This window comes from Sus scrofa, chromosome 10 (assembly GCF_000003025.6).
Source record: "Sus scrofa isolate TJ Tabasco breed Duroc chromosome 10, Sscrofa11.1, whole genome shotgun sequence".
Taxonomy (NCBI): Eukaryota; Metazoa; Chordata; class Mammalia; order Artiodactyla; family Suidae; genus Sus; species Sus scrofa.
Window position 1 is genome coordinate 49,036,293 of NC_010452.4, and position 27,995 is coordinate 49,064,287.

General features: G+C 35.6%; 1 protein-coding gene across 13 annotated transcripts in view; it reads left to right on the plus strand.

The window, feature by feature from the left end:
• Positions 1-27,995, plus strand: part of ABI1 (abl interactor 1) — a 129,863-nt gene that overhangs the window by 96,886 nt on the left and 4,982 nt on the right. The window contains exons 3-11 of one of the 13 annotated variants that reach the window (XM_021064891.1): positions 1,433-1,609; positions 6,606-6,620; positions 7,348-7,448; positions 8,701-8,841; positions 11,531-11,631; positions 12,524-12,604; positions 17,440-17,613; positions 20,652-20,738; positions 25,449-25,634. In XM_021064891.1, coding sequence (XP_020920550.1) covers positions 1,433-1,609; positions 6,606-6,620; positions 7,348-7,448; positions 8,701-8,841; positions 11,531-11,631; positions 12,524-12,604; positions 17,440-17,613; positions 20,652-20,738; positions 25,449-25,634 — 1,063 coding nt within the window. Of the gene's footprint in view, positions 1-1,432; positions 1,610-6,605; positions 6,621-7,347; positions 7,449-8,700; positions 8,842-11,530; positions 11,632-12,523; positions 12,605-17,436; positions 17,614-20,651; positions 20,739-25,448; positions 25,635-27,995 lie in introns of all 13 variants that reach the window. The other 12 variants (XM_021064893.1, XM_021064894.1, XM_021064892.1 and 9 more) reach the window with 12 other exon arrangements.

Here is a 27,995-nt window from a genome sequence, read left to right on the forward strand (position 1 = left end):
CTCCTGGGTCAGAGACAAAGGATGTTATGGCAGTAGTGGTAGCCAGAGTGTCAACACCTGTGTCAGATAACCAGCCCCAGTTTCTACAGGGTAGTGCAGAGAGCCAGGATGATGCTTGCATACACAACTGGGTGCCTAGAGGAAAAGAACTCCCAGCTTAGGGGACCAGATTTTTTGTAATGGGCAGTAAGCCTTCCTGCCCTTTGTCCTGGGGAGTGACATTATCGTTATTAGTGGACAGTAAATTGCCTTCTGCTCTTTGAGGAGACACTATATTTTCTAAGGCTGTCGAGTGTAAATATACAGAAGAGAATTCATGCCTTTTCTGACAAGATGTGCAAAAAGGCACATAACAGTAAACTTGTTTTTTTTTTCCATCGATACTTTCCCCCCTTATCAGTTCACTTCAGCCATCCTTGCATTTTCTCCCTGAGGCTGCTATAATTGCTTCCTGACTAGTCTCACTGCCAGTAGTCATCTATCTGTCCTCAACACCTGTGTCAGAGATTTGATGATGTCACTCAATTTAAATGTTACTGCTTTCTTACTACTATTAAGCACAAAGTTTAAATGGTTGAGTCGTTGTATAATTATTTCTCGTGTGCTGACTACTATCCAGTTTTAAAATGTTGGCAATTAAGTAAGGAAAAAAAAAACACCTTTTTTTAAAGCGATAAAGGCCAGTACTATGTAGGCTGTGGATGTATAGGCTGCACACTGCCAGATTGTAACCTCTGGTCTTACCTTTTTTTCCCTCTTACACTTTTTTTTTTGGCTGCGCCTGTGGCATGTGGAAATTCCTGGGCTAGGGTTCGAACCTGCGCCATAGCAGCAACCTGAAGCACAGCAGTGTCAGTGCTGGATCCTTAACCCACTGTGCCACAGAAGAACTCTTTTTATACCTTTGTCTGAAACATGCTGTTCTTTTTGCCCTGAATAATTTCCAAATTTGCCTTTTGTATTTCTTTTCATCCTTTATAACCTATTTATTCTATAAAGGCTTCTCAACTTAGTTGGATATCTTGCTCTGAACACCTATAACTTCAAATAAACTGTGCATGTGTCATTTTAGCATTTACTTCATCAAGTTGTAATTATCAAATTTTTTTTTTCTCTGATCTGTATCCCCGCGAAACAAAGTGTGAGCTACATAGAGCAGGAGCCCTTCCCTTTCCACACACACCAGGTCTTTAGGAAAGAAAATTGCTTTCCTAAGAATCATTTTGGAAGCAATACCAGTAAATTAGTAGGTACTTTTAACAACCTTTAGATAGTCCATGTTTTGAGCTTCTAAGGTATTAATTTGGTTCATTTTGAAGGGGAAGATAAAGTGTTCGCTGGAAATAGACAGGTGATGCACATTATATTTGGATATCAGATACATTATTTACTTTGCTAAATAATATTTTCTTTGTTCAAATTTAACACATAGACTGTGGACATTCATAAAGAGAAAGTGGCTCGAAGAGAGATTGGTATTTTGACAACAAATAAGAATACATCAAGAACTCACAAAATAATAGCACCTGCAAATATGGAGCGTCCTGTAAGGTATATTCGAAAACCTATCGACTACACAGTTCTGGATGATGTGGGTCATGGTGTCAAGGTAAGCATTTTTATAATGGCTTGCAATAATTTGCGTATCCAGTAGAAATTTGGTTAGGAAGTATTCTGATAAAGATAAGTTTCTTAAAGAATTAATAGATTGTCCTAGTAACTAATACTACAGTTTTCATAGAATATTTATTTGATATTAGTTATGTATTATTATACTAAATTTGGGTCAGAATTTTACCTGTGAAATAGGCTGTATTCAAGAAGATACTGAAACTTGAAATGGCTCTTCATTATTTAAGCCATTTGAATCCTAGACTAATGTTATGAATTTGTATTATGAATGCCAAGTCTTGCTTTCACTGCTGAATGAATATTTAAAAATAAAAAAATGTATATGCTTTCCAGAATTAGTTATAAAAATAGTTTATAAATACTTTTATTCATTTATTCCTAAATATGTTTGTATATTACTGCATCTCTTTGGGTGGAATTTTAGCCACTTAGGAAAAATTAAAACAGTCGTATGTAATTTTGTTCTGTGCATCATTTGCCACTCTCCCACCCCCTGCCCCAACAGGCTTCTAGGAAAGAGGTTATTTGTCACCCATGTCCATTTCTTAGCATGGCAGAATTATCTACTCTTTTTTTTCTTTCTTCTTACGATTGCACCTGGGACCTGTGGAAGTTCCTTGGACAGAGATCAAATCCAAGCTGCAGCTATAACCTAAGCTATAGCTGTGGCAGTGCTGGATTCTTAACCCACTGTTCCAGGCCAGGGATTGAACCTGCACGACCATAGACATGACGGCAGATCTTTAACCTGTGCCAGTCCACCTCTTGAAGGATACCTGTAGCCTGTCAACTTTTAGTTGTTGATGCGTTATTTTGCTAGCATCTGGAATGACTGAATTTGTTAGCCATCTCTGGTCAGGATAAACTAGTCCTCTGAGATTTGGTAGTCCCTTTCCTAGAAGATCATTATTTGATTTTGTTTCTGGTCTCCAGAATATTTATAATAATTTTTTTTCTTGTCTTTTTTTTGTGTGTGTTTTTGAAGGCCGCACCCATGGCATATGGAGGTTCCCAGGCTAGGGGTCTAAGGAGCTGTTGCTACTGGCCTACACCAGAGCCACAGTAATGCTAGATCCAAGCTGCATCTGTGACCTACACCACAGCTCACAGCAACACTGGATCCCTAACCCACTGAGCAAGGCCAGGGGTCAAACCTGCAACCTCATGGTTCCTAGTCGGATTTGTTTCCACTGTGCCATGATGGGAACTCCCATTTATAATAATTTTTTTTTCTTTTTTTGTCTTCTCTATGGCCGCACCTGTGGCACATGGAGATTCCCAGGCTAGGGGTCTAAGGAGCTTAGCTGCGGCCTGCACCACAGCCACAGCAACGTGGGATCCAAGCCACTACTGCAACCCACACCACAGCTCATGGCAACGCCAGATCCTTAACCCACTGAGCAAGGCCAGGGACCGAACCCGCAACCTCATGGTTCCTAGTCAGATTTGTTACTCACTGAGCCATGACGGGAACTCCATAATAATTTTTTAGAAGTCAGCTAGAATCCTAAAGTTTTTCATAGCTGGTTATTTGGTGCTAGTGCTGGATTTGTTGTATTCTGAATTTTCTGGGGTTCCCTATCAAGAGGGGAATATGGCTGACAACTTGGATCTTTATTCTGCCCTTCTCTGAGACTGTTGGAATGTCCCTTCACTGTCCTTCTTGAAAGTTGGAACACTTTGCAAATGTAGAGGAGGCTCCCTGTTGCTTGTATTTTTTCCCACAAATGTGGCTAGGGTTGTCTAAAAGCTTACATTCAATCTTTTTTTTTTTTTTTTTTTTTTTTTTTTGTCTTTTTGCCATTTCTAGGGCCGCTCCCACGGCATATGGAGTTCCCAGGCTAGGGGTCAAATTGGAGCTACAGCCACCGGCCCATGCCAGAACCACAGCAACGTGGGATCCGAGCTGCGTCTGCAACCTACACCACAGCTCACAGCAATGCCGGATCCTTAACCCACTGAGCAAGGGCAGGGACCGAACCCGCAACCTCATGGTTCCTAGTCGGATTTGCTAACCACTGCGCCATGACGGGAACTCCCTTAAATTCAATCTTAATTTAAGTATACTTACCACACATGCACAACAGCATTCTACTCACTCACTTCTTCCCCTTTTGCTTAATCTTGATTTTTTTTTTTCCTACCAAAGCAGTACACACTCATTAAAAAAAAAAAAAATTGTCACTGTCTTAGAAGTGAAGATCCTCTATTATTTCCCCGCTAATAATTGTATTCAACAGTTTGATACATAGTACTTGGCAGAGTATAAGATGAAATCAAATTTTATAAGGAAAATTTGGATGCGAAAATTTAACTGTCATTGTATATGTATAAAGGGAAGTAATGTATACTGAAAGTCTGCAGATTGTGGTCATTTTGGCACTTCACTTTTTGTAACATGGATACTTTAGACAGGTTTGTTTGTTTTTAGTTTTCTTTTTTTGTGGTAAAATATATGTAACATAAAATTTACCATTTAATCACTTAAAATGTACATATGGCATTAAGTACATTCACATTGTTGTATGGACTGTTTTGAAGTACATTTTTGACTGTAGGAAGCTGGGTGGTCTGTGAGAGCAGTGTACCTTAGCTTAATTATAGCTTGATTCACAACTTAGGAAAGATTTTCCATGTATGTCATTGTTTTCGAGCCTTGAAAAGATCACGTGATCTAGGAGTTCTTATGTTTTATTAGTGGAGACACTAAAGCTTTATAATAGACTTTCATACCTGTGGTTATGCAAAGCTTATGATCTACTTAGGGGCTGCAGATAGGAATCAAAGAGAGTTCCATTGTTTTCAACCTGAGATTTCAGGGAAAGGATAAAATGACTCATCCACAAATGTAAATGTTAAGCAAAAGAAGTGAGATCTTAAGGAAATAACAAGCCTAGTTTTCAATGTATTGGGACATTTAAGTGGAAAAAAATTGTAGGTTGCTAACAGTTGTAATATTTCGAGCTGCAAGGTGTAGAGATCATTTTCTTCCATCACTCCCTGAGCTCAGCACGTCTGTATACATAAACACATGCTTAACTGAGGAAGCTGATCTCCTCAAGAGGTTAAAGGTTGCTCTAATGTGGAGAAGCAGAGTTCACCTAGCATTTTCATTCCCAATCAAATTCTCTTTTTATTCTTTCATTTGGGACCAGTTTATACTTGAATGCTATTTTTTTGGGTTTCTTAATCACTTGAAACAGCAAATGAGGGAGATGTGTGGTCATATTTAGAATATTTTTTTTTTTTTTTTTTTTTTTTTTTTTTTTTTTTTTTTTTTTTTTTTTTTTTTTTTTTTTTTTTTTTTTTGTCTTTTTTTTTTGTTGTTGCTATTTCTCGCTCCGCTATGAGTTCCAGCTAGTTGATCAGCTGGCACCCTACGCAACACAGCACCAGATCCACCGCTCAACTACATCACAGCTCACAACCGATCTTAACCACTGACAAGAAGCAATCATGTTAGTCGTTCATGCACAACTTAGAATTTCTATTTTTAGAGTAGTATTTAGTGTATAGTAATGCTATCACATTAATATATCTTATCTTCAAGGATAATAAGTTTATTCAAGTTTAATTTCTAAATCTAAGTGTAAAGTGTAGTGGCTCAGTAGAAGTCTAGACATTTAATCTAGATAAAAATGAGCCATATCATTCTAAATAAACATTAAAGAAAACCAAAGTTCTGGCACAGTTTCTAGAAATGAGGATGTATCTAAGTCAGTGTACTTCCCACTTTTGGATGATTTCCTTAGTGTTGCATTTATGGTCACTTGAAAAGTGATAGATTGGAGTTCCCGTTATGGCTTAGCAGAAACGAATCTGACTAGTATCCATGAGGATGAGGGTTTGATCTCTGGCCTTGCTAAGTGGGTTAAGGATCTGGTGTTGCTGTGAGCTGTGGTGTAGGTTGCAGACATGCCTTGGATCCCGAGTTGCTGTGGCCATAGGGTAGGCCAGCAGCCATAGCTCCGATTTGACCCCTAGCCTGGGAACTTCCATATGCCGTGGGTGCAGCCCTAAAAAGACAAAGAAGAAAGAAAGAGAGAAAGAAAAATGATAGATCTGTATATTTAGAATGGCAGATGTTATAGGAAGAACTTCTAGACACTCCCCGCCCCAAATCCAGGAAAAGGTAGACTCTGCAACCTGAAGATGTTTTATTTTAGGTGGCCTGGTACAGTATGATGCTTTGGACACACTTTCGTATGTGTAGGGTAGCCGGCTTTCATAGAAGTAGCCTTTAGGGTCAAAGCAGATTTTCTTTATTTTTGAATTATGGACAAACTTATTAGGAAGAAAATTTAGAACTAAAGCAACCTGTTCTTTGGCCTGTTTGGGATTTGGATTCATAAACTACACATGAGAGGGTTTCCAGACATTGTTTGCTTGTTCCTTAGTTAGAATCTGGCTAAGCTATTATTGTGTGTTGTAATTTTGTTTTAAAGCACTGAGGTACTAGGTCCTTTTCTTAATTTAGAAGCAACCTGTGATTTTGAATTTTAACATTTACAGTTTATCACTCTTTAAAATACTGTGCTACCATTCAAATAATGACTACTCATACATGAGCATTCATTATCCCAGTAGTCTTAGGTCTTATACACTGGTGTATTAAAGTATCATTAATGAGGTTTGGTGTTTGTGTTTAAGTCGGAGTTTGTTCTTAGTCATCAATGATTAAGTTAGATTAGTTTCTTAGGATAAAATACTGACCTAGGAAATTATTGGATCTTCATAAAATTGGCATAATTAAGTAGTGATTTCCTTATAGATATATTATTGTGAAAAAATTTATGCTACCCATCAATATTTTCCTACTGCTAATAGATGTCTTTTCTTTACAAAATATTTAAGATGTGACTGGGTGTAAAAGCAACATGAATTGAATAATTGTAGATATAAGCCTGTCCTACCAGATATAAATTATCTAGAATTAATTTCTACTTTTTCCCCCCTTTTTTGCCAACCTAAAGTGGCTAAAAGCCAAGGTAAGAGATACTACTTATCATTTGATCCACAGTATTTCCTCTGTATCAGTAGAGGCTGCAGAGCCACTAAAATTTGAAAACTTTTCCTATGTCTGTCTGCTTTTCTCCCATAGGATTTTTGTAGATTAAATATACTCAAACTCAGTTCAAATCAGCAACATTTAGCTTGGATGTGTTAATATATCAAAGATATATTGACACCTGCATTTATATAGGAACATTAATTTTGCTAACATTTATTGCTTTGCTCATTTTTTTGATAGTTGCCTTGCATTTATTGACTTACAATTAGGAGGTTTCCCAGACATTATATGTGACTTTGGTATTGAGATGTTGGGATAGAGATGATTTTTCCGATGAATATTTTAGCAAACTGACATTGAGATCTGCAGTTTATATTCATGTACACATTTCAAAAATTTCAGGAAACCCAATGTTTGAATTGTAGATAAGTTAGATCTCAGTGAACATGTTTAACAATAAAATAATGTATAAAATTGAATACTCTTACCTGTATTTTATAGTAAATTGGTATGAATGGCAAAAATAATAAAGCCAAGTGCAAGTGATACCTTGACTTTTTAAAATGTAGTACCAAAGTCTGTTATTAAAACTGTCTGGGAATCCTTATTTCACACTCTGATATTTAAAAAAGAATAATACATGGTGTCAAAACACCAAGAGAACAATTTGATATAAAAATAAAGCTTTTCTTTCCATATTGTAGCATGGAAATAACCAGCCTGCAAGAACTGGCACACTGTCGAGAACAAATCCTCCTACTCAGAAACCACCGAGTCCTCCCATGTCAGGCCGGGGAACGCTGGGGTAAGAATTCAGCTATATCTTAGAGGAGAATCTGTGTGCTAAAGGAAGAGATGTTGCTGTGGCTTCTGCACACCTGTGGATCCTCGTGAGGGGACCCTCTCTGTATGCTACTGCCTTTCACAGATTCACTTTGGTTCTCATTTCCTTGAACAGAGTCCAAAATGAATCCATCTGTTCTGTAAAATTCTCCAAGGAACTGTACCAGAAAAGTTCTTTTGTTTGTGTATAAATGTGCATTATTTATTTGTCATTGTCTAATTGATTAAAAAAATGCATGTAAATCTGACTTAGGTTTATTTAAAATGAAATGTCCAGAGAGTTCCATCTCTGGTGTCCTCACGTGTATTTGCAATGTTTATATTATAGAACTTTGAATAAGTGTTCTATTTTGTGTAGTTTGGTTTGGTAGCCTGCAGTTCTGTTTCCCTTTTTTGTTTCACCTGAGACTTGGGGAACTCTTGGAGTACTTCTACCTGTGTTTCTACTGTTAATCTTAGGGCCTTTCATACTAGAGGAGCTTTGTGAGAAGGCCAGTGGAGACGTAGAAAAGATAACAGTCTGTGACTTCTTCCTTCCTAATTCTCAATACAATACAAATATTGAATACTTGGTAGCGCATTTATTAAAGATTATTCGCCTTATTATACAAAATTAGACTGTTTTTGGTGGAGGGCTGGGGAATCATTATTTTATAGAATGGGGATTGGCAGTCAGCTTTTTTGCAGGATCTTAGTTTCTGTTTTCTGTTTCATTCTGTAAACCCTTGCCTATTATTAAAAAAATGAAGTTATTAAATATAAAAGTTAAAATCATTTATAGAGAATGGTGTCACATCTTGGATCAGAATGTACTTGTCCATGTATTTTCATGTTGATGTAGGGCTAAATTGCAGAGGAGATTATTTAGCTTCTGTAATACTCAAGGGCAATGGCTTGTGGGTTACTGAAGTGGGAATAATATATATTTCAAAGTTTGATACTGCTGAGCATTTAGAAAATTATAACCATTATTTTTAGAAATAACATTAGAACTTTTAAATTACCCCTTCCAATGGTTTTCCTAAGAAAAGGAAACAAATTTTAATTTCTCTGTTAAAGTAACAAAATTCATACACCCCCTTTAAAACATTTTTTTAGGAAGTAAACTTTATTATTAAAAAACTTGTTCTACTTACTTATAAAGGGACAGTCACAAATTTGGGGGAAAATACCATTTTATCTTCCTTATTCATTTCTCTGTTATGCTTTTGTAGACGAAACACTCCTTACAAAACCCTGGAACCTGTTAAACCTCCAACAGTTCCTAATGACTACATGACCAGTCCTGCTAGGCTCGGAAGTCAGCATAGTCCAGGCAGGACAGCTTCTTTAAATCAGAGACCAAGGACGCACAGGTAAATTTGCAGGTTGAGCCTTTGAAATCTGAGAACGTGCATTATTGACTGGTGACAAACTCTGTAAAGTTGCTAGTAATGGTGAAGTGCTTGCTACTGTAGTGTTACTATAGAATGTAAAAATTAAGGGGAATAATATTGCATATGTTCTTGTACATTTGTGTCATCACTTGTGTTTTATAGATTTTGTAGTATCTGTACCGCTAGCAGATTGCTGGTATTTCCTCCTTCTAACAGAGGTACAAATACATATTTGGATCAAGGCTAAAGAATGTTTTAAAACAGTGTTTTAGAAAAGATCAAGATAACCACTCAGATTTTTTGAATAAAAGATTAAATATCACAAATTATATATTATTTAAACTCAAAGAGAATGGAGGAAACAAGACTTAGTTTGAATCTGAGAAAGAATTTCTAAAGAGAGTTGATGTACTAGAATATGTTATTGTATAAATTGTTTAAAAAAAATTCTAGAAATCAAACACCCAGTGGATTTTTAAAAACTTGGTTATGGCGCATAACATACATTCAGGAAAGTACATAACTTTATTAAGTGTAATATCTTGGAGTTCCCTAGTGGCCTAGAGGCTAGGGGCTCAATGTTGTCACTGCTGTGGTTTGGGTTTGATCCCTGGCCCAGGAACTTCTGCATGCTGTGGGTGTGGCCAAAAATAAAACAACTTGATGTATCAATACAAATTGAACATACATAACTATCCCCCAGATCAGAAAATGGAACATAACCAGCAACGGAGAGATTCCCTCTCAAGCCCTTTTCCAGAATATTGCCTCTACCTTCCTGCCTTCAAAAGTACCCGCTTTATTTTGGGGTATTTTCATAAAGCCAGACAAATTTATTGTATAGCTTAATTTGTTTTATTCTTTGGTTTTACTTCTCACTTAATAACTTGGGCACAGAATATCTCTTTACCTTGACTTTTAAGTTGGTTTTATTAGAGATGCAACTTGGCAAAATCATTTTGGGGACTTCTGTTACATGTGGTATATCAAGCTTTTAGTTGCTATGTAGTTGTTATTTGTTGTTAATTGCTCCTGTTAGTAAATGTCATACTAATATCTGTAGTTACAGTATCAGGATAAGTTAAATGAGGACCAAAAATTCTTTTAATATTTGTTACTAAATTATTATATGGTTTTTCTTTATGGTGGATGTAGTGATAGTTTAATCATATTAAATACCAGTTGTTAAGATTTACTTCATTAGATACAAGGGATTTACCAATGAGATATAGTTCTATTTTTTTCAGGAGCTCATTCTGTTGGAACAGAGATTGATAAACTTTTTTTGTAAAGGGCCAGATTGTCAATATTTTAGGATTTGTGATCCATATGGCATCTCTGCAGTTATTCAGCTCTGTCATTGTAGCATGAGAGCAGCCACTGACAGCACATAAATGAATGAGCATGGCTGTATTTCTGTAAAACTTTATATATGGCACTGAAATTTGAATTTCATATAGTTTTAATGTCATATATATTATATCTTTTAAATTTTTTTCAACTATTTAAAATGTAAAAAAAAAAAATGTTGTTAGCTCACCCATTGTAAAGATTAGATCATGGGCCATACATGGCCTATGGGCTGTAAACTTGCCAACCTCCATGTTAGAAAAAGTTATATAAGCCAGAAATTGTATAAGAGCATAAGTGCAAAAATACTCATTTGTCTATGATGCAGTTGTGGCATACAGCAGAGTTTTAGCCAACTTAAGGTAGTAGGAAAACCTTCAGATCAAAGCTATTTTTGTTTTATAAGTAGCTTTTCCCCCTTCTATTAATATGTGATAATGTAATTATAGAATATGATCATATTGGAGAAAAAATTTATCTAGGCAGAGCAGATCTTTGCACTTTTGGTTTTCTGGCTCTATTGAGCCAATAATACTGATTTAAAAAATATAATAATGGCGCTTAAAGCTAAACATGTTCATATGTACATTTGCATACACATACATGTGCATGCACAGATTGCTAAAACTCAGTGCGAGGTTGTATATGAAGGGACAGAAAATTGTACAAGTTAGAATAGTAGAGAATTGGAGTATAACAGTATTAGCTGTTCTAGAATGTTCTTTGCTGAAACTTCATTATTGTCTTTTTTGGTCATTTGCTTATTTTTCCAAAAATTTCCCTGTATTATTGCCATTCTTTGAGATGAGTGGAGGTTTATATACCAATTTCAGACTAAAATTGGTTGTCATATTAACTTCCATAGCATCTTCTGGTGGCTTCCATCACACTTTTTTAATGTCTGTTTTCCCATTCTCAACTAGGAGCTCCAAGGCAGTGTAGTTCATGTCTGCTTTGTTCACTGATCTTTTTAATGAGGTTTTAAATACTTGTACTATGATTATATTGGACATTCATTTCTCAATGATTTCTTTTGATACTTCTGAGTACTTAGATGATTGTGCTGATTTCCTGTAGATGGAGAAGTAGAGTGAAACACAGAAACCACTTCTCCTTTAGGGTTAAAATTCGTATTGAACAGTTAAAAAATTTATATGCGTGCGGGTGTGTGTATAGACACACACCTGCACACATATTCACACAAAGGCAGACATGTACACTTATACATCATGAAAAGAGTATTTAGTGACCTTGAGTTGTTTTTGGGGGGAGAGGGGATAAATCTCTAGAATCGTTTTCATGAAGATTCTCTTTGCAGTGGAAGCAGTGGAGGCAGTGGAAGCCGAGAAAACAGTGGCAGCAGCAGTATTGGCATTCCCATTGCCGTGCCTACACCTTCACCACCTACTATTGGACCAGGTATATTCTCTACTAATATGTGGTAGCATTTATGAGCTTTATTTTAGAAGCCTAAAACAATTTAGTTATATTAGCTTAAAAGTATTCATTAAGTTTATGCAATTGTTAGAATGAAAACCAACAAATTAAAAAACAATTTTTCGGTTTTCCTGGAGTCTTTAGTGTTTTACAGCAATTTCTCCTTACTCATTAAAAAAAGCATATTAAATAGCTTTATTGAGTAATTTTTTTGGCCATTTCTTTTAGAAATACTTACCTTGGGCACTAGTCAAGAATGATATTATTTCAAGAGCAAAGCAATGTTGTTGATAATTCAATGAAATGATCAGTGTCTTTTATATGAATTATGAGTCATTGAGTATTGATTATGCTTTTTAGGCTAGTTTATCAACTATGGTGTTTGTTGGTTCTATGACTTTGCTACATTTGTGTATGATATATTTAATACATATTTCAGAAAAATGCCGTGAATATAAAGTTGATTAAACTAGGAAAAGCACTTTTACTTATATAAAACTTTTAAGATTGCAGAGTATAAAATTGGTCCCTTGATTTTTTTTTAAATTTTTTTTTTTCTTAGTAAATTGAAAGGATCTGTATGGTTTAAAAATAGACATTTTAAAAGTAGGTTTGATAATCAGAACTGTTAGGGAAAAAGTCTTAGGTTCTCAAGGATGTTGTTGAAAAAGGAGAAAAAGCTACTTATAAAAACAAGCATATTTTGTCATTAATGCAAGTGTGAACTCAATGGCCTTTTTACCTAGTGAAATTCTTATTCATTTGAACATGCTCTCTTTTTTTCTTCTTTCCAAAACATTGTACTTTCTTACTGTTTCAGAATGATTAGTTCTCTTTCTTGCACTCTGACCTGAATTATAAACTATTTCGTTAGAAAACATTTCTGTCCCTCCTCCTTCTGGAGCTCCACCAGCACTTCCTCTTCCACCACTTCTCCCAGTGAGCACTGTGATAGGTGAGACTGCATAACCATTGGAGTGATTGAACTCACTTTGCATAATTCACAGTAAACTCCTCTGTTAGACTGTTGGTTTTTATAGTTATTAGGTTGTAGGTGGTAATACAAAGTTTAAAGCATTAAATCTAATTCAGCACTAATTTCTTCTGGTGAAAGGCCTCTGAAGTTACACAGAAACGTCTCTGTGATGTCAAATGCTTCTATACCTAGTTTATAACCAATTTAATGTGGTTTACATTTGTTTTGGTTAGATTTTTCTAGGAGAATTATAGCAGTGATTGTTCAAAAAAATTTTTTTATTAATAATGCAATAATGCCATTTTTAAAAAGTGAAACTTGATTTGGAACTCCCTGGTACATACAGCAGTCAAGGTAGTTGTGTGAACGTGAGGGACAGGAGGAAGAAAAATGAAAAAGAAAATGATGTAATATGTGATTGCTCTGAGGCTTTCCTATGGATCTACAGTTGAAAAACTCTGATACAACCCAGTACTTATGGCATCTGAAGATGACATAAAAATTTTTTTTTCAATAAAATACATTTAAATTGTCCCCAAGAAATTCCAAATATAGACTCAGTATAAAACCATTCAGCCTAGAAATGCATGATAGCATTTGGATAGAAATGGATAGGGTTGTTTCAGATAATAAGAGCTGAGTTTCAGCTTAGGTGAAATAAAGTCATCTAGCACCTTGTTTTCAAAACATTGGCACATACACTCAGAGGAAAAGGAGGAAAAGGGAGTAATAAAAAAAAGCCCTAGTAATAGAAATTGTTGCAGAAATTCCACGTGAAAAGAAGATGCCCTCAATGTAATTAATAATCAGGAAAATGAAAATAAAAACTACAAGATGCTATTTTATATCAACCAACATGTGAAAATGTAGAAGTCCACCAGCACCAGATGTTGATGAGGATGTACAGTAACAGAAAAGTATGTTGCTGGTGGGAATTTACTACTTGATACACTCACTTTAGAAAATAATTTGTTACCTAGTCAAGTTGAACCAGGTTTCTATCGTATATTTATTAATTTCATTTCTAGGTATTTACCCTAGAGTACCGGTTCTCAAAATATGGTTATGGAACTCTTCCTGGGTGTTGCCAAGATCTTTTCATGGAGTTTTTGTAGTCAGAACTATATCCATAATAGTACTTAGACTTCTTTGCCTCTTTCATTTTGCATTCTGGTACAAACAGTGGAATTTTCCAGAGACAACATAACGTATGATATCATTTTTGAAAGCTAATGGGATGTGTTTGTGTAGTCATGTGTTTTTTTGGTTTTGTTTTTGTTTTTTAGCACTGCATTCGTGTGGCATATGGAAGTTCCCAGACAAGGGGTTTAATAGGAGTTGCAGCTGCCAGCCTACACCACAGCAAGGAGGGATTTGAGCCACATCTGCTGTGACCTACACCACAGCTCATGGCTATGCTGGATCCTTAACCCATTGAGCAAGGCCAGGAAGCAAACCTGCATTCTCAAGGATCCTAGTTGGGTTCTTTGCTGTTGAGCCATGGTGGGAACTCCCTTAATGTGTTTTAAAGATAAATCCGTTTTAATTTCTTTTTTTTTTGGCTTTTTAGGTCTGTACCCATGGCATATGGAAGTTCCCAGACTAGGGGTCGAATCGGAGCTACAGCTGCTGCCCTACGCCACTGCCACAGCAATGCCAGATCCAAGCCACATCAGCAACCTACTCCACAGCTCACAGCAACACTGGATCCTTAACCCACTGAGCGAGGCCAGCGATCAAACCCGTGTCCTCATGGATACTAGTTGGATTCATTTCCACTGTGCCATGATGGAACTCGAATCGGTTTTTTTTTTTTTTTTTTTTTTTTTCTTTTTTCTTTTTAGGGCTGTACCTGCAGCCTATGGAAGTTCCCAGGCTAGGGGTCAAATCAGAGCTGCAGCTGCCGGCCTACACCAGAGCTACAGGAACACCAGATCTAAGCTGGGTCTGTGACCTGCATCGCAGCTCACGGCAATACCAGATCCTTAACCCACTGAGTGAGGCCAGGAATTGAACCTGCGTCCTCATGGATACTAGTCAGATTTGTTTCTGCTGAGCCACAATGGGAACTCCTCCAGTTTTAATTTCTAATACGGTAATTACTATCACTATAACCTACCTCAACAAAGTTTCTTGAGGGTCTCCAATTTTAGAGTGGATCCTAAGACCATAAAGTTTAAAAACCACTATTCTAGAACAGTGGTTCTTGGGGTATGTTTTCCAGACCAACAGGATCATCATTTTGGGGGAATGATGGTTAGGAATGTAAATTCTCAGGTCCCATTCGAATCCTACTCATTCCGAAACTCTGAGATTGGAGCCCAGCAATCTGTATTATAACCAGCCCTCAGATGAAATTCTGATCAGTGCTGAAGTTTGAGAACCACTGTTCTAGAGAAACTTAGGAACCATATTTAGGAATGTTCATAGTAGTGGTATTATTAATAGCAAAAATGTGGGTGCAACTCAGATGTCTAATAACAGTGGAATAGGTGAATAATTGTGGCATGTTCACATACATGCAAATAAAGTAATAAAAATGAATATGATATATTGGTATGCTTATTAGCATAAATGAATCTTAGAAATAATATCAGTGGAAAACAGCAAGCCAACAGAATGCATAATCATTCCATTATGAAAGTTTATAAATTTGCAAAATCTTTCTGTGTATTGTTTAAGGTGGCAATTATCTATGATTTAAAAATAAAAAAAAAGGATCCATAGTGAAGAAAGAGAATGTTTAACACATAGAGTTGGTAATTATGTTGTATATATCAATCACACATCCTTTAGTATAACTTAGTACATAATAAAGTATTAAAATCTACAATAGGCATAGTTTAGAACTACTATACTATATAATAGGCATAGTTTAGAACTACTACTACTATACTGTTCAGTTTTTTAAAAATTTTATTTAAAATTTTTTTATGTGCACATCTGCAGCATATGGAAGTTCCTGGGCCAGGGCTTGAATCTGAGGTACAGCTGTAACCTGCACTGTAGCTGCAGCAATGCCGGATCCTTTAACTCGCTGTGCTGGGCTGAGGATAAAACCTGTGTGCCTCCATAGAGAGCCAAGCTGCTGTAGTCAGATTCTTAATCCACTGGGCCACAGCAGGAACTCCCAATTTTGGTTTTAAATCATCAAGAAAATTAACTTGGCTTTTATCCACCTTTTATACAAGTGAAAGGAATATAAAAATCATTTTATTGAGATTCCTATTAAAAATGATTAAAGGGTTATTTCTTAGCTCTCTGGAAAACTTAGCTCTCAAGACTTATTCATAAAGGTATTTCAATAGACTGTTATTTGCAAAGTGTGTTTCTGTTCAGAAAATGAGCATATGGATGATTTAAATAATCAGTGACTGTCTGTGACTTGGGAGCTCCAAAATGTTACATTATTAGTGCTTCTTTTAATGAACAACCTCTGCTGTATGTTTTTGATTTTTCCAAATAACCTGTTGATCTCTAGGGGAGGTTAAATCAGATGACTGAATGAATGGAAACCAGGGTGCTGTCTTTTTTTTAACTCAGTCATGGTTAGATGTTTGGGAGGATAATGTTGATCCTTAAGGTACCTTTGGAAGGTATAGTTAACTTGAGAGGCTTTGAACTTTATATTAACCTTTTAAATTTTAAACTTTTGAAATGTTGGTAAAGATGACGAGTAAAATTTTAGTGTTGTTAATACTTTAATTAGTTTAGCTATGCATGATTGATAAGATATATATTTGATACTATTAAAAAATTTTTTTTAAAGATTGCTTTGGATGTATTACGGGAAAAAAGCCCTCCAAGTATATGGAAAAAGATAATGGATTTTCTTCACAAAGCTGCCTTAAAATGCCCATGTTTTATAGAGTCTAAAATTTTTTTTCAGTTTTATCAGAGAAATTTAGGTGATATGGAAAAGTGTGTTATTCTTAAAAGTTTGAAGATACACAGCAAATCTGACATTATATATAAGTGTTTTGAAACTAAAAATTGTGCTTCTCTTAAAAATGATTCCATAATATGTATTGATGATAACAGCTAATACGTTAAACAGTCAAATAAATACAGTAGTACATGTGGAAAATATGCTTAACTCTTTAAATTTTATAATTTAAGCTGGGTTTGGCTAGATAGATTCCCCCCCCCCTTTTTTTTGCCACCCAAACGCACATGGAATTCTCAGGCCAGGGATCACATCCCAGCCGCAGTTGCAACCCACGCTGCAACTGTGGTGATGCCAGATCCTTTAACTTACTGTGCGGGGCCAGGAACTGAACCTGTGTCCTAGTGCTGCAGAGACACTGCCAAGCCCGTTGCCCCACAGCAGAAACTCCTAGGTAGATTATTATACTGTGCTTTTGAAGATTTGGCGATGGGAAGGAAGAAGTTTGTAAATCAGATATTAATACATTCACAACTAAAAACTGATGCTTTCCACCTCAGACTATCCTTTGGTACTTACTTTTTTGGAGAGACACAGTTGACATAGAAAAGTGCTATCTTCTAAAATGATACAGGGAAAAATTTATACATATTATTAGCAAAATGCCATTTAGGATTATGTTGTTTAAAGGCTTAAGAATGTTAACTTTTGCAGCTTTCCCATGGTGTCTGTTTTTCCTTCTTTTTGTAACTTCAGAGATGGAGAGCTATTTGCGTTTTATCTTTTCTCTTTATTTTGTGTTGTGGGCTTTAAAAGTAATAAATGTTCTTGCTGAGAGTCTCCCTCTCTTTGTTCTGCCATTGGAGGTGACGTGACGTGCAATGCTCAAGTTCTTTGTTGGTTGCCTTTCACTAATGCTTTTCAGCAGCCCCGGGCTCAGCTCCTGGTTCCCAGTATGGCACAATGACCAGGCAGATCTCTCGACACAACTCTACCACTTCCTCGACCTCTTCTGGTGGATACAGACGGACTCCCTCTGTGACTGCTCAGTTTTCTGCTCAGCCTCATGTTAATGGAGGTCCACTTTATTCTCAGAATTCAAGTAAGCTTGTGCTTTGCAGGCGTACAGCAGCAGTGGAGCTCCTTTTGAAGGAAATAATTTGACATTGTAATTCTTGCCAGTGATAGACAACAATTGAAACCATGCTATTTCATGTTTATTTTTGTTTTAAGAAGCTAGACTTTGAATCATGCCATTTTAAGAATAATTGCTTATCACTATCAAAAAAATTCAGACTTAACTGTGAGTATACTTGTATACTAAAAATTTAATTGATGAGATTTGTATTACCGTACATGGAACTGGAGAAGAAAAACACTAATTAAGCTGAATTTATTTTTATTGGCATGCTTGAGGCAATTCAGTAACAGTAAAATTAAAAACATTGTGGCAATTCTTCTTTATAATAATATAATGAAATTGCTGGCTATCACTTTTAAGCTTGTTAACCTATACTGAAATGAGTTCAGAACCATTAAAAAACATTTGTGATGCCTGCTTATTCTGTCTCTCATAATTATAACAGTGGGGAGAATTTTCTTTTGACTTCTTTCTGTTCACCTCAAATTGCACATCTCAACACTAACTGCAATCAGTGTTTAAAGCTGATAAAGAAAATAGCTTTGGCGTATAATGTGAGAAAGTTCAGATTGCTTAGAGTAGCCATTAATTGTATTTCCCATATCAAGATACTCAATCCAGCAAGGAGAAATCTGAAATACGACAGTTGTTCTTTATTTGTTACTGGCTTGAAGCAGTGATCACCAGGCATAGACTGAAACACACTTTCCCATGTGGTTTTTGTAGCTACTTGTAGCTGCATGTTATGTTCCATTATTTTACATAAAAAAGCCACTGAATACTGCATATTTACATAAGAAGTTAATTTTAAGTTCCTTTTATTTATGATGCCTGTTCTGAACAAGTATTTTAAAGTAGAGCGAGGGGGAGTTATTTATCTCTGTAAAAGATTAATTGTGGTTTAAGAAAAATACTACTAAGAATTGAAAACCACTTAAGCAGGAATATCACAGTTCACAGATAATTCCAAAATTTATACAATTCTTTTCCAGACTAAAATTTTCATCCTAGCTACTAAGGAACTTCACCAGTTAGAATTTTACCTCATTTCCTCTGGTCTCCTTTTGGTAATGAAATGTAGATGGTGCAAATATTCCACAGATAATCTGATTATTTATCTCACTAGTTTCATGAACTTTTATTTTTTTATGCATTTTTAGATCCCATCTTTATATTCATTATTTTTCTTTTCCTCACTTAGACATTTAGTTTACACTGCAAATAGGGTTTCTGGTGACTCTTGACCTAATACATGTTTATGTGGTTCTGTTTTAGCAGTACTGGGGTTGGTTCGCTTACCCTCAAACAAGACATTTTCATTACTCAATGTGGATAGTTACTAGAAAGCAAATTTGGCCTTGAATTTGAAATACATCGTTGTGTGTTGTCAGATTAATTATCCTTCAGCCTGAGTTACTGTCGGTGTTGTAGTAATGGTAGTAGTAGTATGTAAATGTTTTTAGTGTTTTGATGTGCACTTTCCCCTTCTGTCTAAATGTGGTGATGATTAGTATTGTCACAGCATAGCCTTTCTTTTTATGTACTAACCAGCATGGCTAGTTACTAAGGGTTGTTTCTAAAAATTTTTTTTAGGTTTGTGGGAGGGTTTTTTTTTTTTTTTTTTTTTTAGGTCGAAGAGCTGTAACATGTTCTTTGAAAGTATCTTCTGTATATCCTTGTTGGAGTATATACATAATTGTGTATACGTCTATATACAGAGTATCAGAATGAACCAGGACCAGTTTAGTAGTGAGTCAAATGTTATTTTTAGCCATACAGTGAATTCTAATGCACATATATTGCTTTGTTAAGTTCTTGGTTATTTGAACACTGAAATTCTTTCAAATTTTTATGTTTACCCTACAGAATTAGTAAATTGGATTAATTGAAATAATTTTTTAATTAAGTGATCCTTGGGAGCCAATAATTTGTTTTTCCCTGTCAATTTAGTGTCACTTCTTAGTTAGTACCACTAAACCGAATTTTGTGACTCAGTGCCATTGACTTTTTTCTGAGCAATCTTTGGCCATTACTGTCTCGTTAAAATAAGACAGGGTAGTGAAGATATGAATGTTTACTTCTATGTAGTTAATACATTTGCTGCCCGGATGACCATTTGGTGCATATGTTCTCCAGAAAGAAGATAGAGTATGTTTCTAGCCACCAGGTGATTCTTTAGAAATTACTTTAATGGAAATAATTGTGTATTTTAACTTATTGGTGGATCAGATTTCCTTTTTCAGAATATTGATAGAAGGAAGGTCACTTTTGAAATATCCCATGAAACTCAGTGAATATTATTAATATGGCATATGGAGCACTTTTATTCTGTAGTAAATTTAAAAGTGATGTCTTTAAAAATAAAACTGTCAACTTAAAAAATAATAACCTTGTTTTCTAAAAAACAAAGGTTTTTCCTAGAGAGCTATGTTAAAATTTAGATTTAGATGTATAATAAGAACTGTCTTTAAAGGAAACCTGTAATTAGTGCATTTATATATGGAAGATACAGCTATTCCATATTTGTTTTGTTCATTTAAGTTCTGATATACAACATTACTCTAAAGCTGGACATCCCTGTGAGGCTAGAGAGATAAGGCACAATATCCTGGTAACCTTTATTAGTTTTTTCACTATTACTTGTCTATTTTAAAGTCTTTCCTTAGAATTAAAAAATTTCATTGCATGAAAGTGAAGGTGATGGTAAATTTAAGTCTTCCTCAGACAGTATCACATTAGGATTAAAATATATGTGTTTGTTTTTTAATAAAATTAACCTGTTGGCTAAGCACACCTCACCTTTAGGCTTGCTCTTGGGAAATGAACTTGAAGAAGGTTCTGCAGGTTTTTGTTTTGTTTTTTGTTTTGTTTTGTTTCATTTGCAAACTGTTCTAGGCATACTTATGTTTGTGGTCTTTGTAACTGACTTCTGCTTTTTGTTTGTTTCCTTTTCTTTCCTTTTTCTGTTTGACTTCCCCATACTGTGTTGTTGCTACCAGTTTCTATTGCTCCACCCCCTCCCCCTATGCCTCAGTTGACTCCACAGATACCTCTCACAGGCTTCGTGGCCAGGGTGCAGGAAAACAGTAAGTTTGGAAAAACTGAGCTATCAAAGAGTAGAGGCTGTCTCCTTATAGCATGCATGGCTGATGAGTCATCATTTTCCTTACTTTTATTGAGAAGCTAATCTTATCTTGAAAATAGGCGCAGGTATGTTATTGAAACTGAAGAGCACGATCTTCAGTTTTTCCTCTTGTGTGCATGATTACTGACCCAAATAAATTTCAGAACTGCAGCTTTCTTATGTATATTTACATGCTCTAAAACATGAGATCCGATCTTTGCAGATTTTTAAGGAACACAGAATCAAACCCCCAAATTCAATTTGTGTGGAAATTACTAGCTTTCAGTAGTTATTAGGGGAATTTGTTTTCTGCTGCCAACAAACTCATCGAGATTATGGATAGTTATACTATGAGATTAAATTTATTATGCAGTTGGGATGGGCATATGGGTTTTTTTGTTTCTTTTTCCTTTTTTTTTTTTTTCTCTTTTAGTTATAAAAATTTTTGGAGAAAGCTTTGTAGCCTCAGATTTTTATACTTCAATAATTTTCAGCCTATATAAAGATTTGTTGTTAAGATAAAAGTGAATCTGCAAGAATGAGTAAATACATCTATGCACTGATGTATGACAAGAGTGATCACCATTATAGAGCCCTCTTCAGGTTTGGTTACATGTAGGCCCATGAGGATTATATCTGAACATAAAAAGCTGTCAGCTTTTTTAGGTCTTCTCTGAAGAAAGATGAGGTTTAAAGATTTTTGGCAATTCTTTTCCATAGATAGATTTAATTAGGTTAGTTTCTATATTGCTACCTGATTACTTTGAAGTTTGGGGAGATGTATAATTCTAACTACAAAATCATAGTGAATGTTATTTGGCAAAATGAAAAATACTCTTATTACTGAATTATATTAAGCCAAAATAGCTGTTGGGATTAAGATGGTAAGGTGGTCTAGTACTAATTCCCAGCATGTGGGATCATCATCATGCAAAGAAATCCCAGAACAGTTTGAAAAAATGTATAATTCACTTGACTAGCTCACCTTCCAGGAGAAAACTTTATGACAAATCCCACTGTGCAGCTTTGGCTGACCCTATTATGTTATTTTCCACATTTTGCCACTTCCTCCAGTTAAGTATTTATTCAGTGTTAAGTCCTAGGCTCTGGAAGGAGTACACATAGTTGAAGAAGAAGTACTTAACCATTAAGAAATGTATGATATAGTGGGCTTTTTATAAAATATTTACTTTCAAAATGTTGGAGTTCCCATCATGACACAGTGGAAATGAATCCGACTAGGAACCGTGAGGTTGCGGTTCGATCCCTAGCCTCACTCAGTGGGTTAAGGATCTGGTGTTGCCGAGAGCTGTGGTGTAGGTCACAGACAGACAAGACCTGGATCCTGCGTTGCTGTGGCTCTGCATAGGCCAACAGCAACAGCTCCCCATTAGATCCCTAGCCTGGGAACCTCCATACGCCGAGGGTGCAGCCCTAAAAAGACAAAAGGCAAAAATAAAAATATTTAATTTCAAAATGTTGAAATTTCTGAGCATAAACCAGCCTTATTGTTTACATCTGTTTGAAAACTCTAGTGTGTTTAAACATGTAAAAATAAGTGAATAAAGCTAAGTCTCTGGTCCTTTTATAAAAGTTGAGAAATTCATCCTGCAAGAGTTTAAAAACTAAGCCAGTTCAATCATTGAACTTTCTTACAGTCAAGATTTTTTTTTTTTTTTTTTTTTTTGGTAGGGCTGCACCTGCGGCATATGGAATTCCCAGGCTAGGACTATAATCAGCTACAGCTGCTGGCCTACACCACAGCCACAGCAACGCAGGATCCAGGTCTTGTCTGTGACCTACACCACAGCTCATGGCAATGCCGGATCCTTAACCCACTGAGTGAGGCTGGGGATCGAACCTGTGTCCTCATGGATACTAGTTGGGTTCATTACTGCTGAGCCACGACAGGAACTCCACAGCCGAGAATTTTTAAGAAGTATTTTATTTTATTTATTTATTTTTTTGCTTTTTAGGGCCGCACCCATGGCATATGGAGGTTCCCAGGCTAGGGGTGAATTGGAGCTGTAGCTGCCAGCCTACACCACAGTTAGAGGAACACAGGATCCAAGCTGCATCTGCGACCTACACCACAGCTCACAGCAACGCTGGATCCTTAACCCACTGAGCGAGGCCAGGGATCAAACCCTAGTTGGATTTGTTTCCACTGTGTCATGACAGGAACTCCTTAAGAAGTATTATAAAATAGCCATAATAAACATCAAAGCTCATTGATTACCTTTTTGGTAACTCCTTTTTAATAGAAATTCACCGTTAATGTCCATAATTCTAGGCCTCCATGGTCTTTGCTAAAGAGTCCCATGATACTATTTTAGTTCTTTTTCCCAAACAGATGAACTTGAGTCAGTTGTTCTTGTGCTGCAGGATGCCCAGCTTTGTTTGACATCTCTTTTCTTTGGCAGGATGTTAGGAAGACTGTTAATAAACTGCCTATCAATATCTCAACTGTTTTATGAATTACAAATTTTCTGTTCTTCTTTTAAACTTAATCACTTTCTTATGGCACTCAAATTGGTGATATTGAATGCATGTAGCAGTTAACCTGTTAGTAAATGTTTCAATTTAAGACATGAGCCTCTAGGAAAGCAGTGTGTTTACATCTGTTTATGATTAATATCACAAAGTATTTTTGAATTAGTTATGCATGGTGCTAGACAGAGTAGTAGCACAGAGAATTATATCAACTAGACTCTTGCCCCTGTGCATATAATTTGAAGATAAACAAATGTAGATTAACAGCAGTTCAACATAAAGACAGTTGAGTGAAAACATTAAACTAGTAAGTTATGTATAAATCAAATGTACTTTAGGAATTCAGGCAAACATATAATTTATACATTAAGCCATATCAAGGATATGAGTAAGGATATGAGCTATGGCTCTTTCTTTTTCTTCCTCTTTTTTTTTTTTTTTTTTTTTCCCCACCTACACCATGCCATGTGGAAGTTCCCAGGCCAGGGATCAAACCTGCACTGCAATTGTGGCCTGTGCCACAGCTTCAGCAATGCTGGATCCTTAACCTGCTGCACCATGCGGGAACTTTGGCTCTTTGATGTCGGAGTGGATTCAGTACTCATTTTGTCTTCTTAATAATTTTAACAAACTTTATGGAGAAGGGATGGGCAAAAATAAAATGGATCCAAGCATTAAGTGGAAAAATAAATTGTACACCTATTTGAGAGCTATCAGAATGAGCATCAGCACACAGGATTTGTTTCCTAATAGTCTTTTTCATCTCCCAGCAGGATAAAATGAAATCACAGAACTAAAATGGTTATCGAGTAGAGCTATTACCTGTATATGTTTTAAATCTGAATTCCTTCATTGTATCTCAGCACATTAGGGCACATTATACGCATCCAAATAGGGTATAGAGACCTTTAAAATCATGTTTTACAAATAGACGATGACCATTGTTCTTTGATCACATAAATAGAGCCCCAGAAATTAGCATTCGAGTTAGTATATTGGTATTCTCAATTTTTCCCCTGCAGATATAGTTCATATATCAGTTTGTATAAAAGCATTTTCATAATGTTTTTAACTTTTGAAGAAATCTGTGGATCGGAAATTTAAGTTAAGAATTAGTTGTGCTCCATCCAGCTTTGAGTTCCTTAATATTGGGAGCATTTGTTACCTGTATCATATTAGTTCATTGAACACAGTTCTAGTCTGACATTTTTCCATTTCACTGTTTACACTTTTGATTATTTAAATCACAGACATACACCACAACTATCTAGAATTTGAGGTCTGAGTTGTTTTTATTGTTTTTATTGTTTTGCATGATATGAGTTTCTGTTTTGTTATTTTTTTTAAACATTTTCCTGCAGTACTTAATTTTTAAAATCTTTGCTGTGAATGTATTCTTAGAAAATTGGATCTTTAGGATTCAGTCTTTCCCTTATCCCATTCTTAGTTTTACTAGCAATAATGAAAAATCTGAGCTTGCTTTCTGCAAGTCAAGAAGGTGATTCTGAATACAAACATTTTTGAAAATATTCAGTGAGATTTTCTACTAGCCTGGAATTATTTAATTTTAGATTTAATTTTACCTTCTTAAAATTTAAATGATAGGAAACATACACATAAAAGCAGACCTAATACCACTAGCTTTTTTTTCCTCCAATAAAAGAAAAATAAACATATCTACTCACTAGAGACTTGTTTCTATAGAACTAAAGGTAACTAAAAACTGAAACCAAGGACATGAACGTGCACATTGAATGGTTATCAAACTGGGAAAGTAACTTATTCGTAAAGTTCACTGTAGTCCAAATGACGAATGGGCAAAAGACCTATGTAAGGAGGTAGGCTAACCTGCGAGTGACATTTGTTCTGACCTGAACCTTGGAATAAGGAAACTTCTTTACTACTATAATCCTTATAAAAAGAGACATTGTCTCCTAATATCTTACATTCATTAATTTGTAGTTCTTCCTGATACCCTTATTTTCTAGCTCATCTTATCATTGTAAAATTATTCCTAAAAGTAGATGAAGCTTTAACACACCAAGCTTTTATTTCTAATCATTGCATGTTTTATTATAGTGCATGCTGTATATGATTTAGAGCTTTCTTATATTCTATTAACTTAAGAATTTCCATTTAGGTTACTTTCTGATTCAAATTAATTATCTAAATTTTTTAGTTGCTGATAGCCCAACTCCACCACCACCACCTCCACCAGATGACATTCCCATGTTTGATGATTCTCCTCCGCCACCGCCACCACCTCCAGTGGATTATGAAGATGAGGAAGCTGCAGTAGTTCAGTATAATGATCCATATGCAGACGGGGATCCTGCTTGGGCCCCTAAGAATTATATTGAGAAAGGTAAGGTATAGTCGTCATTGAATTGCTATAATGGGAAAGAATTAATTATAGCATTTTAGAGCTGTAAAGAACACCTGTCTAGTGTTTCTCCACCTTTTGAATAGCCTTACCAGCCAAGATGATTTATTTTCTGTATGGTCTCAAAAGGTTTCTTTTTTTTTTCTTTTTTGGTCTTTTTAGGGCTGAACCCATGACATATGGAGGTGCCCAAGCTAGGGTTGAATTGGAGCTGTAGCCACTAGCCTACGCCACAGCAGCACCAGATCCAAGCCGCAGATCTACACCACAGGTCACGGCAGCACTGGATCTTTAACCCACTGAGCAAGGCCAGGGATCGAACCTGCGTCCTCACGTACACTAGTCAGGTTCTTTTCCACTGAGTCATGATGGGAACTCCTAAAAGGTTTCTTTATTATATTTTTGGTGTATAGATGATTACAATGCTGTATTTCTGGTGTATAGTGAAGTGATTCATTTATAATACAAAAATAGGTATGTGTGTGTTCCTTTTCAGATTCTTTTCCGTTATAGTTTATTATAAAATATTGACTACAGTTCCCTGTGCTGTACGGTAGGATCTTGCTGTTTGTCTGTTTTATTTTTTATTGTTTTTTTTGTCCTTTGGGACCACACCTGCAGCACATGAAAGTTCTGAGGCTAGGGGTGGAGTTGGAGCTGTAGCCACTGGCCTACGCAACAGCCACAGCATCTCCAGGTCCGAGCTGCATCTGTGACCTACACCACAGCTCACAGCAATGCTGGATCCTTAACCTACTGAGCGAGGCTAGGGATCAAACCTGCATCCTCATGGATTCATTTCCACTGAGCCACTATGGGAACTCCCTATTGTCTGTTTTATTTGTATAAACTATTTGTATAGTTCGTATCTGTTATTCTCACTTCTTAATTTATCCCCTCATCTTTTTCCCCTTTGGTAATCATAAGTTTGTTTTCTGTGAGTCTGTTTTGTAAGTTCTTTTATGTCATATTTTAGATTCCACATATAAATGATATCATGTTATTAGTCTTTGTCTAACTTACTTGGTATTATAATCTCAGGGTCCATCCATGTTGCAGCAGATGGCATTATTTCATTCTTTTTTTTTTTTATAACTGAGTAATATTCCATTGTACGTATGTATCACATCTTCTTCATTCATCTGCCAATGGACATTTTTTAATTAAATTGAAAAAATGGACTTTTTAAATTTATTTAAATTGAAAATGTTAGGTGGACTTTTTCAAATGACATATGTTTCCAGTGGGATATTAACTTACCTGTCTGCATTTTATAGATGAAACAACTAAGATACAAAGGAGTTAACATGATTTACTAAGTTGATATAGTTAGTAATGATTTAAAACAAAGTTTCAAAGTTCTTATAAAATTAGACAAGTTTCATATCTAAATATTAATGGGAAAAAAACCTCAATAAAGGTTTGTTGATCTTGTAAGAGAAGATAATCACTAGAATTTCATCACATGAAATGCTGTATAATTCTAATGTCCAAATTTACCTATATTACCTGAAATTCACTATAATTATTAAGAAATAGTGGGTGGGAAAGAAATGAATCCTGTTTTTAGAGTTTATTTGCATTTTTTTTAATCTCATTCTGTGCTGTTTTAAAAGTTATATTTGTAGAGTTCTGAAAAATGCTTATAATTTAGTTGATCATGTTTAATTCCCTTTGAAATATATTCCTTGACATTGGCTTTATTGGATTAATTGACGTAAAGCAAATAGCTGTGGCTTTTGAAACCTATGGCATACCTTCCTGCCCGAGTTTTGAATACGTGGCTGAAAGTAAATATGCCATTTTCTTTTTTTTTATATTTATATATATATATATTTTTTGAATATATTTTATGTATTCTACATACTGTTCAGGAAGTCTTGAAGAGTGTACTTAATATTTCTCATGTACCTTCAATAGAAATACGCTGTGGTCATTATGAGGGTAAGAAAATTGAGTCATTTTGCATTGTGCTTTTTCCTGTATTTTTTGGCTTGGAAAAGCAAATTTTAAGTATGAAAATGGAACAGTTATATTTATATAACTTAAATTTGGAATGAAGTAATGGTTAGTACACTTCTAATAGAGCAGTATTAAAAAATCTTCTCAAGTTGAAATAATGAATCTTAAACCAAAAGTCATCACTTTTTTATTTTTTATTTTTTATTTATTTATTTTTTGGTCTTTTTTTTTTGCTATTTCTTGGGCCGCTCCTGCGGCATATGGAGGTTCCCAGGCTAGGGGTCTAATCACGGAGCTGTAGCCACCAGCCTACGCCAGAGCCACAGCAACACAGGACCTACACCACAGCTCTCGGCAACGCCAGATCCTTAACCCACTGAT